At 35.4% G+C, this 13,642-nt stretch overlaps 1 protein-coding gene across 1 annotated transcript in view; it reads right to left on the bottom strand.

Moving 5' to 3' along the window:
* Positions 1-1,822: 1,822 nt before the first annotated feature.
* LOC110113832 overlaps positions 1,823-13,642 on the bottom strand; it is a 15,689-nt gene continuing 3,869 nt past the window's right edge. The window contains exon 3 of the mRNA XM_020846534.1: positions 1,823-1,839. Within this exon, the coding sequence (XP_020702193.1) occupies positions 1,823-1,839 (17 nt within the window). The remainder of the gene's footprint in view (positions 1,840-13,642) is intronic.

Raw genomic sequence — 13,642 nt, 5'->3', positions numbered from 1 at the left:
ATTTTGGAAGTAAATACTTAGCAAGCATGGCTCTAGCAGCTTCCACTAAGGTCCGGTTCTTCCTTTCAGCTACCCCGTTCTGCTGAGGGGTCCTAGGAGCTGAGAAGTTGTGGCTAATCCCCTTGTCCTCACAAAAATTTCTGAACCTTTCATTTTGAAACTCTCCCCCATAGTCACTATAGATGGTCAAGATCTCACAACCTAGCTTTTTCTGAATCCAAGTAAAAAAATGTTCTAAACTCCTCAAAAGACTCATTTTTGTGTGAAAGAAATCTAGTCCAAGTGAACCTCGAGTAGTCATCAATAATTACAAAATCATAGACTTTCCCTCCCAAGCTGGCAGTGCTAATGAGTCCAAACAAATCCATGTGAAGGACTTATAAAGGTTTAGAGGTGCTAATGTCCTTAGAGGGGTGAAAAGAGGAGTGTACTTGCTTTCCTAATTGGCAGGCATCACAAAGGTGATCTTTAGAAAATTTCAGTTTGGGGACACCTCTAACTAGGTCTTTTTGGGTCACTTTCCTAAGGGATTTCATACTAGCATGACATAATCTTCTGTGCCACAACAATGAATCATCAACAACAGTTTTTAAGCCAAAAGGTGCAGCGCATTCAATGTTATTTAAATAAAGCATGTACACGTTGTTGATCCTCTTTTACTACAAAATAGTGTTGTTATTTAAAATTATAATGCATGAATTTGCAAATAATTGTATGAAGAAGCCCTTGTCGTAAAGTTGACTGATGCTGAGCAAGTTGTGTTTTAATCCATCTATAAGCAAAACATTTTCAATCATAAGGTTCTTGGAATTACCAATTATACCTGTACCTACCACCTTCCTGGTGGTTTTGTCTCCAAGAGTAACCTTGCCTCCTATCCTGGTCTCCAGAAAAATGAATAGATTGGCATCGCCAGTCATATGTCGAGAGCATCCACTGTCTAGGTACCACATACTCTCTCGAGGCCTTTTGTGAGAGTTGACCTATAAAATCATCAAATTTCAGATTTAGGAATCCAAGTAGGTTTGGATTCCTTCTTATGAAAGTAGAATGCAATGCATGTGTGTTATGCTGTGACTCATGCAATTTAGGTCTCCACACCTAATGTGTACTATGGTGAATAGTGCAAGTGTGTGAGATGTGTCCTAGCATGCCACATGAAAAGCATCTAACTCCAAGAAAAGGATTTCTTAAATGGTTTGGGTAGTAATGCTTCTTCCTAGGTTTTGGCTTTTGATTAAGTGTAGGTGTCATCCAATTTCTCTTAAGTGCATCGAATTCATTTTTAATCCTTAAGTTAGTATCTTTTAAAGCATCATTATCAATTCTCAAATTTTGCTCTATCTCTTTAGATTTTTTGAAATCAGATTCAAGTGAGGTGTATGAAACTTTCAATGAATCATGTTCTTCAATTAATTTAGAATATTTTTATTTAAATCATCAAATTCATCAAGTAGAGCCATATGATTTGAATCAATTATTAAATGATCTTTAATCAAAATTTCATATTCCTTTTGTAAATTCAAAAGCTCCAATTTCAAAGCAGCATGAGTTTTCTTAAGCTTTCTATATGATGCATGAATTTTTTCAGAAACTTCAAGGAGTTGGTCGTAGGATAGTTCACATACCTCTTCTTGATCAAGATGATCATCTGCCATTAAGCACAGGCTTGTTGTCTCATCTTCAGGTTCAGTCTCAGATGAATTGGATGCAGAGTCCGCCCAGAATGCCTTTTGAAATTTCTTTTTGTCCTTCCTAGACTTGGGTTTCTCCTCACCCTTTTCTTTGCTTGAGTGAGCCTTGAGTATAGGGCAGTCAACTTTCACATGTCCAGATTTCCTGCATTCAAAATAAACCATGTCATTAGAGCTCTTAAAATTTTTGTTTCCCTTTGTTCCTCTTTTGATGATACTTTTGTTTCTTCCTTAGAAAGCTTTTGAATTGCCTTATGATTAAGGCAAATTCATCGCTTTCAGACCCGGAAGAGTCGGAGCTCGTGTCGTTGGCCTTCAATGCCACAACTTTCTCCTTTCTTTTCTCACCTGCATCCAAATTTCTTTGGTTCACTCCTTGCTTGTAAGCAATGAGTGAGCCAAGTAAGTTGTCAATTGAATAAGTACTCAAATCTTTAGATTTAGTAATGGCGGTTTTTTTAGTATCAAAAGAGGAAGGCAAGCATCTCAAAATTTTGTTCACTTTTGTATAATTTGAAACTTCTCTTCCTAAGGCATGCAAAGAAGTTACAATCTGAGTAAACCTTGTATAATTATCAGAAATTGATTCAGAAGGTTTCATATGAAAAAGTTCATAATGATGCAAGAGAATATTCAAACGAGATTGCTTAACTTCATTGGTTCCTTCATAAGTAATGCACAACCTATCCCAAATCTTTTTTCCAGTAGAGAAAGTAGAAACACGCATGTAGTCTTCAGATTTTAAAGCACAGAAAAAATAATTCAAACACTTTGCATTAAGTTGAGCTAAATCTCTTTCATCAAAAGTTCATTCAATAAAAGGCACTTCAGTTTTAATTCCATTAAGTTCACGAGAAGGTGGAGAATGTCCTTCTTTAATAAGCATCCACATGAGATAATCAGCTGATTGTAAAAAAGTAGACATGCGAGTTTTCCCGGAGAAGCCCTTACAAAAACCTCCTTCTTGCCATCTCGGCAAGACAGAGAACCCAACTCCTTTTGCTTCCTCCTGAAACAGGCAGAGAACCCCTATCAATAGCTAAAGCGTACCTCTCCCAACCCTTCTAAGTATAAGAGACTCTACTGGAAGAATAAGTGGAATAATGCTTGGAGAAACCCTTGTGAATCTCCCTCAAAAGCTCCCCCTCATAAAATCCTCTCTCTCTCTCTCTCTCGTCTAGGCTTTCTTAGGTCAAGACAGCAGCAAAAGATTGTTCAAAATATAGAACAATAGCCCTTAAATAGAAGAGCTTCAAAATAGCTCATTAATTGTAAGTTGTCGACATTATCATCCAGAACAATATTAATATCGTCATGTACGATCAGTGCAATTTGAGCCTAATCAGTTGTGATGATCTTGGATGAATAGAAGAAAAGTGTTCCTATCATCCAAGACTATTATAAATCATCATGTACGATTAGTTTAAATCACATATTATCGTCCAGACAATCACTCTAGAAAGAGTTCTGGACAATTCCAAAATAGCTTGATCGTCCTGGCCGATCTTACGATTGTCCTGGACGATTAGTTCAAATTAGAGGAAAATCGTCCAGAGCATCGCCCAAAATTTGAGCTGCCCGATCCTGATCAGCCAGACCATCGCCCGGAATGTGAGCTGTCCGATATTGATCGTGCAGGAGTAACTAAGGTTTTTGAACTGATCGTCTCGGCCGATCTTGAGATCGTTTAGGACAATGTGATCGTATCAATCATCTTAATTGCTTTCCTTATGCCTTATTAATTTAGGCATAATTGTATCAAATCATCCAGGCTGATACATGCTTGTCATGGTTGATATCCAAAAATTAAGAATGCCAAAATAGATCACGGCGGATGATTCTTTTTGTTTTGAGTTTATCGTCCAGGCCGATCGACTAATGACGACTGCCTTAACACTATGTCTTGATTAGGATTTATGTTTTGAACCCGATCGTCCAGTTTGATATAAATATCATCCGGGATGATGTGAGTAAAAATAAAAATTCTAAATTAGATAGAAAAATTACTCAAGTGTGTGTGTGTGTAGGGTTACTTAACATCAGAACACTTCAATTGCTACAATTGACTCAAGAAAGGGAAAAAGAAAATTACAGACTGACTCAGACCTAGTCTACCCAAACTTGAGCTGGTTCCAATTTCGTCCGATCTTGTGGCCCTGAAATGTCAGTAGTAAAGGCAGTAGTAGAGAAACAAGAGTGTTTGCTAATCATCAAAATATATTCCATGAAAACAGATTTGCAACAGGAGTATTAATTGGCTTGGCTTTATCCTTTTCATACTTCTTCAAAATGTCCTTTATATATTTTGATTGATTTAGAAAGGTTCCATCATCTAATTATCTTATGTTAAACCCCAAAAAGTATGGCAACTCTGCTATCATACTCATCTCAAACTCTCTACTCATTATTTTAGAAAATTCATCACATAATCTCTTATCATAAGATCCAAAAAGTATATCATCGACATAGATTTGAACAATGAGTAAATCATCTCCTACTTTTCTCAGAAAAAGGGTTGTGTCTATGCTCCCCTTAACGAACTACCTTTCCAGTAAGAATGTGCTAAGCCTCTCATACCAATATCTGGGTGCCTGCTTTAATCCATATAAGGCCTTTTTTAATTTGAAAACATGATTTGGAAATTTCAAAACCTGAGGGTTATTCTACAAACATATCCTTTTTTATTACCCCATTTAAAAAGAAACTCTTAATGTCTATTTGAAAAAGCTTAAATCCCTTATAAGAGATAAAGGCTAATAGCACTCTAATGGCTTATAATCTAGCTACAGGGGCAAAAGTCTCCTCAAAATCTATCCCTTCTATTTGGTTATACCCCTTAGCCACTAATCTTGCCTTATTCCTAACCACCACTCAAGAATCATTCACTTTATTCTTAAAGACCCACTTGGTTCCAACTACACTTTGTTCCTTAGGTCTTTCTACAAGCTCCCAAACATCATTCCTAACAAATTGGTTCAACTCCTCCTACATAGCTAAGATCCAAAACTCATTAGAAAGGGCTTAGTTTATATTGGTGGGTTTAATCATTGAGATAAAGGCATAGTGATTCACTTCTTTCCTAAGTCCATGTCTAGTCCTAACTCCATCAGAAGGGTCTCCTAAGATCAAATCTTCAGGGTAGCTCGAAGAGTATCTCCAATCTCTAGGCAAAGTGTGTGAAGGTTCAACCCTTTCCTCCAGATCTGCATTTTCTACTCCTTGGATAACGTCTCCTACTCCTTCAGTGTTTTGGTGCTCTACCCTCTTCTCTAAATTTTTTACTCTAGTGGTAATCTCTCCAAAATCATCATCATCCTCAACTCTAGGCTTTATAGGATCAAACTCATCAAATACTACATGAGTAGTTTCCTCTGAAATTACTAGATGGACAAGAGGGGTGGTGAATTGTGAAAATTTTAATGCAATAATTAAAACCTAAGTAGGAGTTTTAATTTTTTTGATGTTTTTAATTTTTTAACAAGAAAATTTAAACTACTATGAAGGCAAACAATTGTTCTCAACGTGCAGCAATAGAATTCTTTTTCTTTCACAAGTTTTCACCAAGCAAGGATTATGAAAATAAAATGCAAGCAAGAATAAAACAATGATAAGGAAAAAACACACCGAAATTTTTATAGTGGTTCGGTCAAACCATGACCTACATCCACTCCCCGGAGTCCTCTGCTCTGGGAATTTCACTACAAACTATAACTCTCTTTTCGCCCCCTCGGCAAGGCGGAGAAGCCCTTACAATACTCCCTTTCACCAACAAGGCATGGCGGAGTGCCAAGCATTGTTTTCACCCTCCTGGTGATGGCAGAGAACCTTCTCATTTTTCTCCCTCCTAGAGAAGGCAGAGTACCTTGAGGTCACGGATGTAGAAGAGTCTCCCCTTAGAGAGCCTCCCTCAAGTTCTTCCCGGGCCACAGGAGGAGCAAGATGCAGCAAGATCGGAGCAACCATATGATCTCCATCACACCTCTTCTCCCTCACCAAGCTCACCTTCTTCTTCCTCTCTCAACCCCTCAAAACTTCTCAAGATCTCTCTCCCAAGTATTTCCTCTCTAATTATGTTTTCCTCTTCTTATCTCTCTCTCAAAACATAAAAATTTTGACACATAAAATAGGCTCCAAAATCCCTAAAATTTTCAAAGTTGCTGTTACAATCATACAGTATGATTTATCATCATACAGTACGACATGTATAAAGAGGCTTCATCCTGTTATGAAGTTGTATGAATAGTTCAAAATCTAATCATATGGTATGATTTTAAATCATACAGTACGATCCTCAACACTACTGCTCGTACAGGACGATAGTCGGGATGATCAAATATTGTCTCTGTTCATCGTATGGGATTATACATATAGTATAGTACGAATGGTGAAAATAAAGGCATCGTCCAGGATGAATTCCGGGACGATCAAATATCGTCTCTGTTCATTGTATGGTACAATATATATCGTACAGTACGATGAGACAAAAATAAGGGATTGTCCAAGACGATCTTCGAGACGATCTGAATTCATCTATATTCATCATATTGTACGAATGTGTTCGTACAATATAATTTTCAATTTGTAATTAAGCCTTGATTTCTTGCACTAATCATGGGTTAAATTAAATAAGTATTTTAAATAGATCATATAGTATGAAGGCCTTCATACAGTATGAAAGGCACTGAATAACTTACTTAAGTTAATGTGACGGCTAGGGTTTTGGATTTGAAATACATCGTACAGTATGATAGTAGTCGTACCATATTATTTGTTCACAGAATACGTTTATAATATAATATCATATAGTACGAAATAACTTCATACAGTACGATTAACAGATAATGAAAAATAATATTTTTTACTTTTAAAAACCCTCTCCCCCTGTTTGTGTGCATGATTGCTCAGACTCATCTGTATTTTGTGGCCAGACTCAAGAAAATAAAAAATAAAATAAATAATAAATTACATTATCAGACTCATAATCCTAATCTAACTAGTCTTGAGTCTTCCCATTGTCCTGAGTGGCATGTGATCTTCCTGAAATGTTAGTACTCAAGGACAATAGCAAACAATAAAATATATTAAAGGAACAGTAGTTCAGGCAACAATATTTGCTATCATCAAAATCTCAAACTTGGGGACATGGGTCACAACATCCTCCACCACTAAAGTCCTCTTATTAAACACCCTAAAAGACTTCCCAACACTAGAATATCCTAAGAACACTCCATCAGATTTTGGGTCAAATTTTCCAAAGTGAGACTTCACATTATTATGAATAAAAACCTTATACTCAAAGATACGAAGGTGAGAAAGATTGGGTGTCCTACCCTTAAGGACCTCATAGGGTGTCTTATCTAATTTGGCTCTAACATTCACCTTATTCAACAAATAATAAGATGTTCTAATCGCTTCAGCCCAAAAGTATTTTAGAAGTGAATACTCAGCAAGCATGGCTCTAGCGGCTTCCACTATGGTCTGATTCTTCCTTTCAGCTACCCTGTTCTGCTGAGGCGTCCTAGGAGCTGAGAAGTTGTGGCTAATCCCTTTGTCCTCACAAAAATCTCCAAATCTCTCATTTTCAAACTCTTCCCCATGGTCACTATGGATGGTCAATATCTCACAACCTAGCGTTTTCTAAATCAAAGTGAAGAAGGCTCTAAACTAACCAAAAGACTTATTTTTGTGTGAAAGAAATCTAATCCAAGCAAACCTCGAGTAGTCATTGACAATCACAAAACCATAGACTTTCCCTCCCAAGCTGGCAGTGTTAATGGGTCCAAACAAATCCATGTGAAGGACTTCTAAAGGTCTAAAGGTGCTAATGTCCTTAATGGAGTGAAAAATGGAATGGACTTGCTTTCCTAATTGGTAGGCATCACAAAGGTGGTCTTTTGAAAACTTAAGCTTGGGGACACCTATAACTAAGTCTTTTTGGCTCACTTTTCTAAGGGTTTTCATACTAGCATGAAATAATCTCATGTGCCACAATCATGAATCATCAATAGCAATTTTTAAGCAAAATGAAGCAGCACATTCAATGTTATTTAAATCAAGTATGTAAACATTGTTGATCCATTTTCCCTGCAAAATAGTGTTATTATTTAAGCTGATAATGCATGAATTGGCTAAAAATTTTATGATGAAGCCCTTATCGCAAAGCTGCTGATGCTGAGAAAGTTGTGTTTTAGTTCATCTACAAGCAAAATATTTTTAATCAAAAGGTTCTAGGAATTACCAATTATAGCTGAGCCTACCACCTTCCTAGTGGTGTTATCTCCAAGAGTCACATTGCCTCTTGTCCTGGTCTCCAGCAAAATAAATTGATTGGCATCGCCAGTCATATGTCGAGAGTATCCGCTATCCAGGTACCACATGCTCTCATGAGGCCTTTTGTGAGAGCTTTCCTACAAAATTATCAAATGTTAGATTTAGGAACTCAAACATATTTGGGTTCCTTCTTATGGAAAGTAGAATGCAATGCATGCTGTGAATCATGTAACTTGGGTCTCCAAACCTAATGTGAACTATGGTGAGTGGTGTAAGTGTGTGCTATGTGTCCTAGCATGCCACATGAAAAACATCTAACTCCGGGAAAAGGATGCACTAATCTACTCCTATGGTGATGCTTCCTTTTAAAGTTTTGAATAGCATGTAATGGTTTATTTTCAAAAACTTTGAGATTTGTTAATTATTTTTCTAACTCAGCATGAGATATATTTAAAGAATTATGTGCATTGGTTAATTCAATGTGCTTTTTGTTTAATGCATCAAATCATCAAGTAAAGTCATATGATTGCTATTAATTTGGGAGTGATCTTTTAAAAGATTTTCATGCTCCTTTTGTAGATTTAAAAATTCCACTTTCAGGCTCTCATGAGATTTTTTGAGTTTTTTATATGATGCATACATGTGATCGCATATTTCCAATAATTAATCATATGTTGGTTCACATACCTCTTCTTGGTTACTTTGACCAAGATTATTGTCTGTCATTAAGCACAAGTTTGTTGTCTCCTCTTCAGGTTTAGTCTCGGAGGAGTCTGATGCCGAATCCACCCAGAAAGCCTTTTAGAATCTCTTCTTGTCCTTCTTGAACTTTGGTTTCTCCTCACCCTTTTCCTTGCTTGTGAGACTTGAGTGTAGGGTAATCAGTTTTAACATGTCCTAGCTTCCTGCATTCAAAATAATTTGTATCATTAGAATTCTTAAAATTTTTATTACCCTTACATTTATTCCACTTCTGATGATTATTGTACTTCTTCCTTAGAAAGCTCATAAATTACCTCGTGATTAAGGCAACATCATCGCTTTCAAACCCAGAGGAGTCAGTGTTTTTGTCATTTGCCTTAAGTGCCACCATTTTCTCCTTCTTCCTCTCACCTACATCAAGATTTCTTTGATTCACCCCTTGCTTGTAAGCAATGAGTGAACCAAGTAAGTTATCGATCGAATAGATATTTAAATCTTTAGATTCCAAAATTGCAGTAATTATAGCATCAAAAGAGTAATGAAAACATCTTAAATTTTGTTTACTTTTTCATAGTTAATAAGTTCTTTTCCTAATGCATGTAGTGAAGTAATAATCTGAGTAAACATTGTACACTTTTTAAAAATTGTTTCATTAGATTTTATACCAAAAAGTTTATAATCATGCAATAAAATATTCGAACAAGATTGCTTAATTTCTTTGGTTCCTTCATAAGTGATACACAATTTATCCCAAATCTATTAACCAATTGTGCAAGTTGAAACATGCATATAATCTTCAATTTTAAAGCACAGGAAAAAATTTTAAACACTTTGAATTAAGTTGTGCTAAATCCCTATCATCATGAGTCCAATCAGTAAAAGGAAGAGGAACAGTAACGTCATTAAGTTTATCAGTCGGAGGTGTATAACCATCCTTAACAAGCATCCACATACGATAGTCAATTGATTATAAAAATGTAGACATGCGAGTTTTCTAAAAATCAAAAGGATCATTAACAAACAAAGGTGGACGGGTAATATAATACCCTTCCGCAGTATTATGATTTCCGTTGTTATCCATGGATCAAAATTCAAAAAGTTTTCAAACTTAGTTTTCAGGAATCCCGCTCTGATACCACTTGAAAGTTTGTTAGAGATGTTAAGCCCTTAGGAACTAACCCGAGGCTAACCAAGAGGGGCGGTGAATTGGTATTTTAAAAATTTTCTTAATAAAAGCACAAAACTAAAACCAAAATAATTCACCACAAAGAGTAACAAATGCGGAAATTAAATACGAAAATAAAATAAAGAAAGATCACATCAAATTTATAGTGGTTCAGTCAAACCTTGACCTACGTCCACCCTCCGTGTATTGCACTAACTAAGTGTCTCTCCTTTAGCTCCCACAGCTAGGCGGAGAAGCCTTTACAACAGACTCTTTTTCATCAACCCTAGTGCGGCAGAGAACAGACTCCTTTTGCTTCCTCCTAAAGAGGGCAGAGAACCCAGACCATTTGTTGAAGTAGACCTCCCAAGAACCCCCCAAGGATGAAGGATGAAGAATGGAGAAGATGACTTGGAACCTTGCTTGGAGCAACCTTTGTGAACCCTCTCACAAACTCCCCCTCACAAGTTCCTCTCTCTCTCTTTCTCTCTCTCTCTCTCTCTCTCTCTCTCTCTCTCTCTCTCTCTCTCTCTCCCCCTCCCTCCCTCTCCCTAAGATCTCTCAGGTCAAGACAGTAGCACTCAAGGTCTTAAGCATGAGAAAATTCGGGTCCTTTAAATAGAATTTCAAGAACTAACATAATCATCCAAGATGATATTTTTGTCGTCTTGTACGATTAGTACAAATTAAGCTCAATCAGCCTGGACGACATGGGACGATTAGAAGAAATTTTGTTCACATCATCTAGGATGATAAAATATTGTCCTGTATGATTAATTCAAATCACAAATTATCATTCAGACAATCGCTTGGAAAGGAGGTCTGGACAATCCAAAATTAGCTTGATCGTCCATGCCGATCTCACGATTGCCCCAATCAATTAGTTCAAAAACGAGGAAAATCATTCAGAACATCGCTCGAAAAAGAGCTAACCGTTGTTTGATTGTCCAAAAGCAACCAAGGATTTTTGAACTGATCATCCCGGACGAGCCTGCGATCGTCTAGGATGATGTGATTATATCAATCAAGCCTTAATTTATTTCCTTAATTACTACTTGAACATTAATTTTGGGATTGGTCATGCCTTCTATCACTTGGAGACATAATCAACTGCTATCAAAATATATTGACTTCTAAAGGATTGAATAAAATCCTCAAACATAAAAAATTTCAACTTTAACCATGTATTTAAGAGGCATTTCATGTCTTTTAGAGATATTTCATACCATTTAGCATCTATCAAATCTTTTTATATAATCATTACATCCTTAAGAAGGGTAGGGCCAATGAAATATATATTGAAGAATATTAAATGTTATTCTAAACCTTCATAAATGCCCTCAATACTTAAAAACTTGGGTTCTATCTCAACTTTAGGGATACACTGCCTAATAATATGATCTTTACACTTTCTAAATAAGCAAGGCTCATCCTAGAAATATAATTTTGCATCATTCATAAATTTTTGCCTTTGGGTGTAAGACATGTCAATGGGAATTATGTCTCATAATGAAATTTATTATGTCAGCACACCAAGACACACACAAAGAACACAATGTAAACAATTTCTCATCAAGAAGTAATTCATTAATGTCATTATGAGTATTTTCAAAATCCTCCCTCTCTAATCTAGACAAATGAGCAGCAACCTATTTTTTAGATCATTTCATATCAAGAATCCCTACATCAAATTCATGTAGCAATAAAATCTATCTAATTAATCTAGATTTCCCATCCTTCTTGGTTAATAAGCATTTGATAGTATAGTGATTAGTAAAATAGTTACGTTGGTGTCGATTAAATATGATATTAATTTCTCAAAGGTAAAGATTACCACTAGTAGGTCTTTTTTAGTAGTAGTATAATTAATTTGAGCATAATTTAAATTTATACTGGCATAATAAATCGCTTGAAATGTTTTATCTAGCCTTTATCCTTAAACCACCCTAATGGGATAGTCACTAGCATTACATATTATTTCAAAATTCATAGACCATTGAGGTAAAATGATGATATGTATAATAACTAAATATTTTTTTTAGTTTCTTAAATGCAGCTAATCTATCAAAATTAGAATTAAAAGGTATATCTTCTTTTATCAAATGGCAAAGCAGTTTAGTTATTTTTGAAAAATCTTAATGATATGCCTATAAAATCCACTATGAACTAGAAAGCTCCAAACCACCTTAACAAAAGTAGGAGGTAAATTCTCATTAACTTGGATCTTCATACTATTGACCTTCATATTCCTCTTTGAGATTTTTTTGTCCTTGGATAATGCATTCCTTCATTATAAACTTTAATTTCTCCCTATTTATCACAAGGTTAATTTCCTCACATCTCTTTAAAATAATTCTTGATAATCTAAACTCGTATTAAAGGTTATCCTAAAAATTAAAAATTCATTCGTGAAAATCTCAATGTCCTACTATATTAAGTCAAAAAAGATTAAAATTATATATCATTGAAAACTTATAAAGGCATTGCACAAACCAGAGGGCGTACATCTAAGGGGAAAGGTTTCAAAATGACTTGTTAATGTCATTTTGTCTTGATCATTTGGGGTAATTGGAATATGGTAGTAACCATAATGGCCATATAAGAAATAGTAGAAAGGTTGCCTAGATAATCTATCTAGCATGTGATCAATAAAGGATAATGGGAAATGATCATTCCTTGTGGATTTGTTAAGTTTTTTATAATTAATACATATCATCCACTCATTCACAGTCTTAATAGGAATACCCTTATTTTTCTCATTTGAAATAATAATTAACCCTCCTTTTTTTAACACAATAAATTGTGTTAACCAAATCATTATTATAAATAGAATAAATTATACCCACATCCAACCATTTTAGAATTTCTTTCTAAACCACTTCTTTCAAAGTTAGATTCAACCTCATTTAGAAGTCAACTGTAGGATGATAAGCTTCCTCCAATAGGAAATAATGCATTTAAATGGATAAAATAATGCCCCAAATGTTAGTAATAGACCATCTAAATGCTCTCTTATACGTGTTTTTTTTTTTTTTTTTGAGAAATGCAAATTGCAATTAGTAGAGAAAGAAAGCTAGATACAACTAAAGAAGAGGTTCACATTCCTTCTTCAAAAGAAAACAAAGAGAAGAAGGAATGCTAGAAAAAGAAGAACTATCAAAGTAAAAACTAGAATCTAAAGCTAAAGTAGCACAACAATCGGCTACCTTATTACAATTCCTATGAATATGATTAAGAATCACCTTATTAAGGTCGGTCAAGAACATAAAATCCTTCTCGATCCAATCCATCCTATGCCAATTGGTCTTCTTCAAAGAATCTCTTATGAAGTTGATAACATTGATATTATCTCCTTCAATTATTATTCCTCTATACTCCCTCATCCACGGTTGCAAGAATCTTCTAAGGGTCCAAATAGCTTCCATTTCAAGATGAGAAATATCCCAATGAGTTTTCTTTTCTCCAAATGCAAGCAATAATCTTCCTTTATGATCTCTAAAACATCCTCCTATTCCAGCTGAATAAGAAGACATAAGGGATGCATCCACATTGATTTTAATCCAGTCTTGCGGTGGAGGGTGCCAAGAATTCTGAAACTCCCTAGGGAGGTTAGCACCCCAGCTATCAATAACCGGATTAACATTGTTAATAGTAGAAAATAGTACATTAGTTGCTAAAATAATCACTGAATTTGCTGGATTACCATGCTGAACAACATTTCTATTTTTCCAATTCAGATAAATCGTCTCATAGTAAATTTTGACACTATTAGGAGCAATAGTGTTAAGGAGCTTTAATTCAACTAAGCCTT

Source organism: Dendrobium catenatum, unplaced genomic scaffold (genome assembly GCF_001605985.2).
Source record: "Dendrobium catenatum unplaced genomic scaffold, ASM160598v2 fragScaff_scaffold_1024, whole genome shotgun sequence".
In the NCBI taxonomy this organism is placed as follows: Eukaryota; Viridiplantae; Streptophyta; class Magnoliopsida; order Asparagales; family Orchidaceae; genus Dendrobium; species Dendrobium catenatum.
This window is presented reverse-complemented; position numbering and strand designations above follow the sequence as displayed.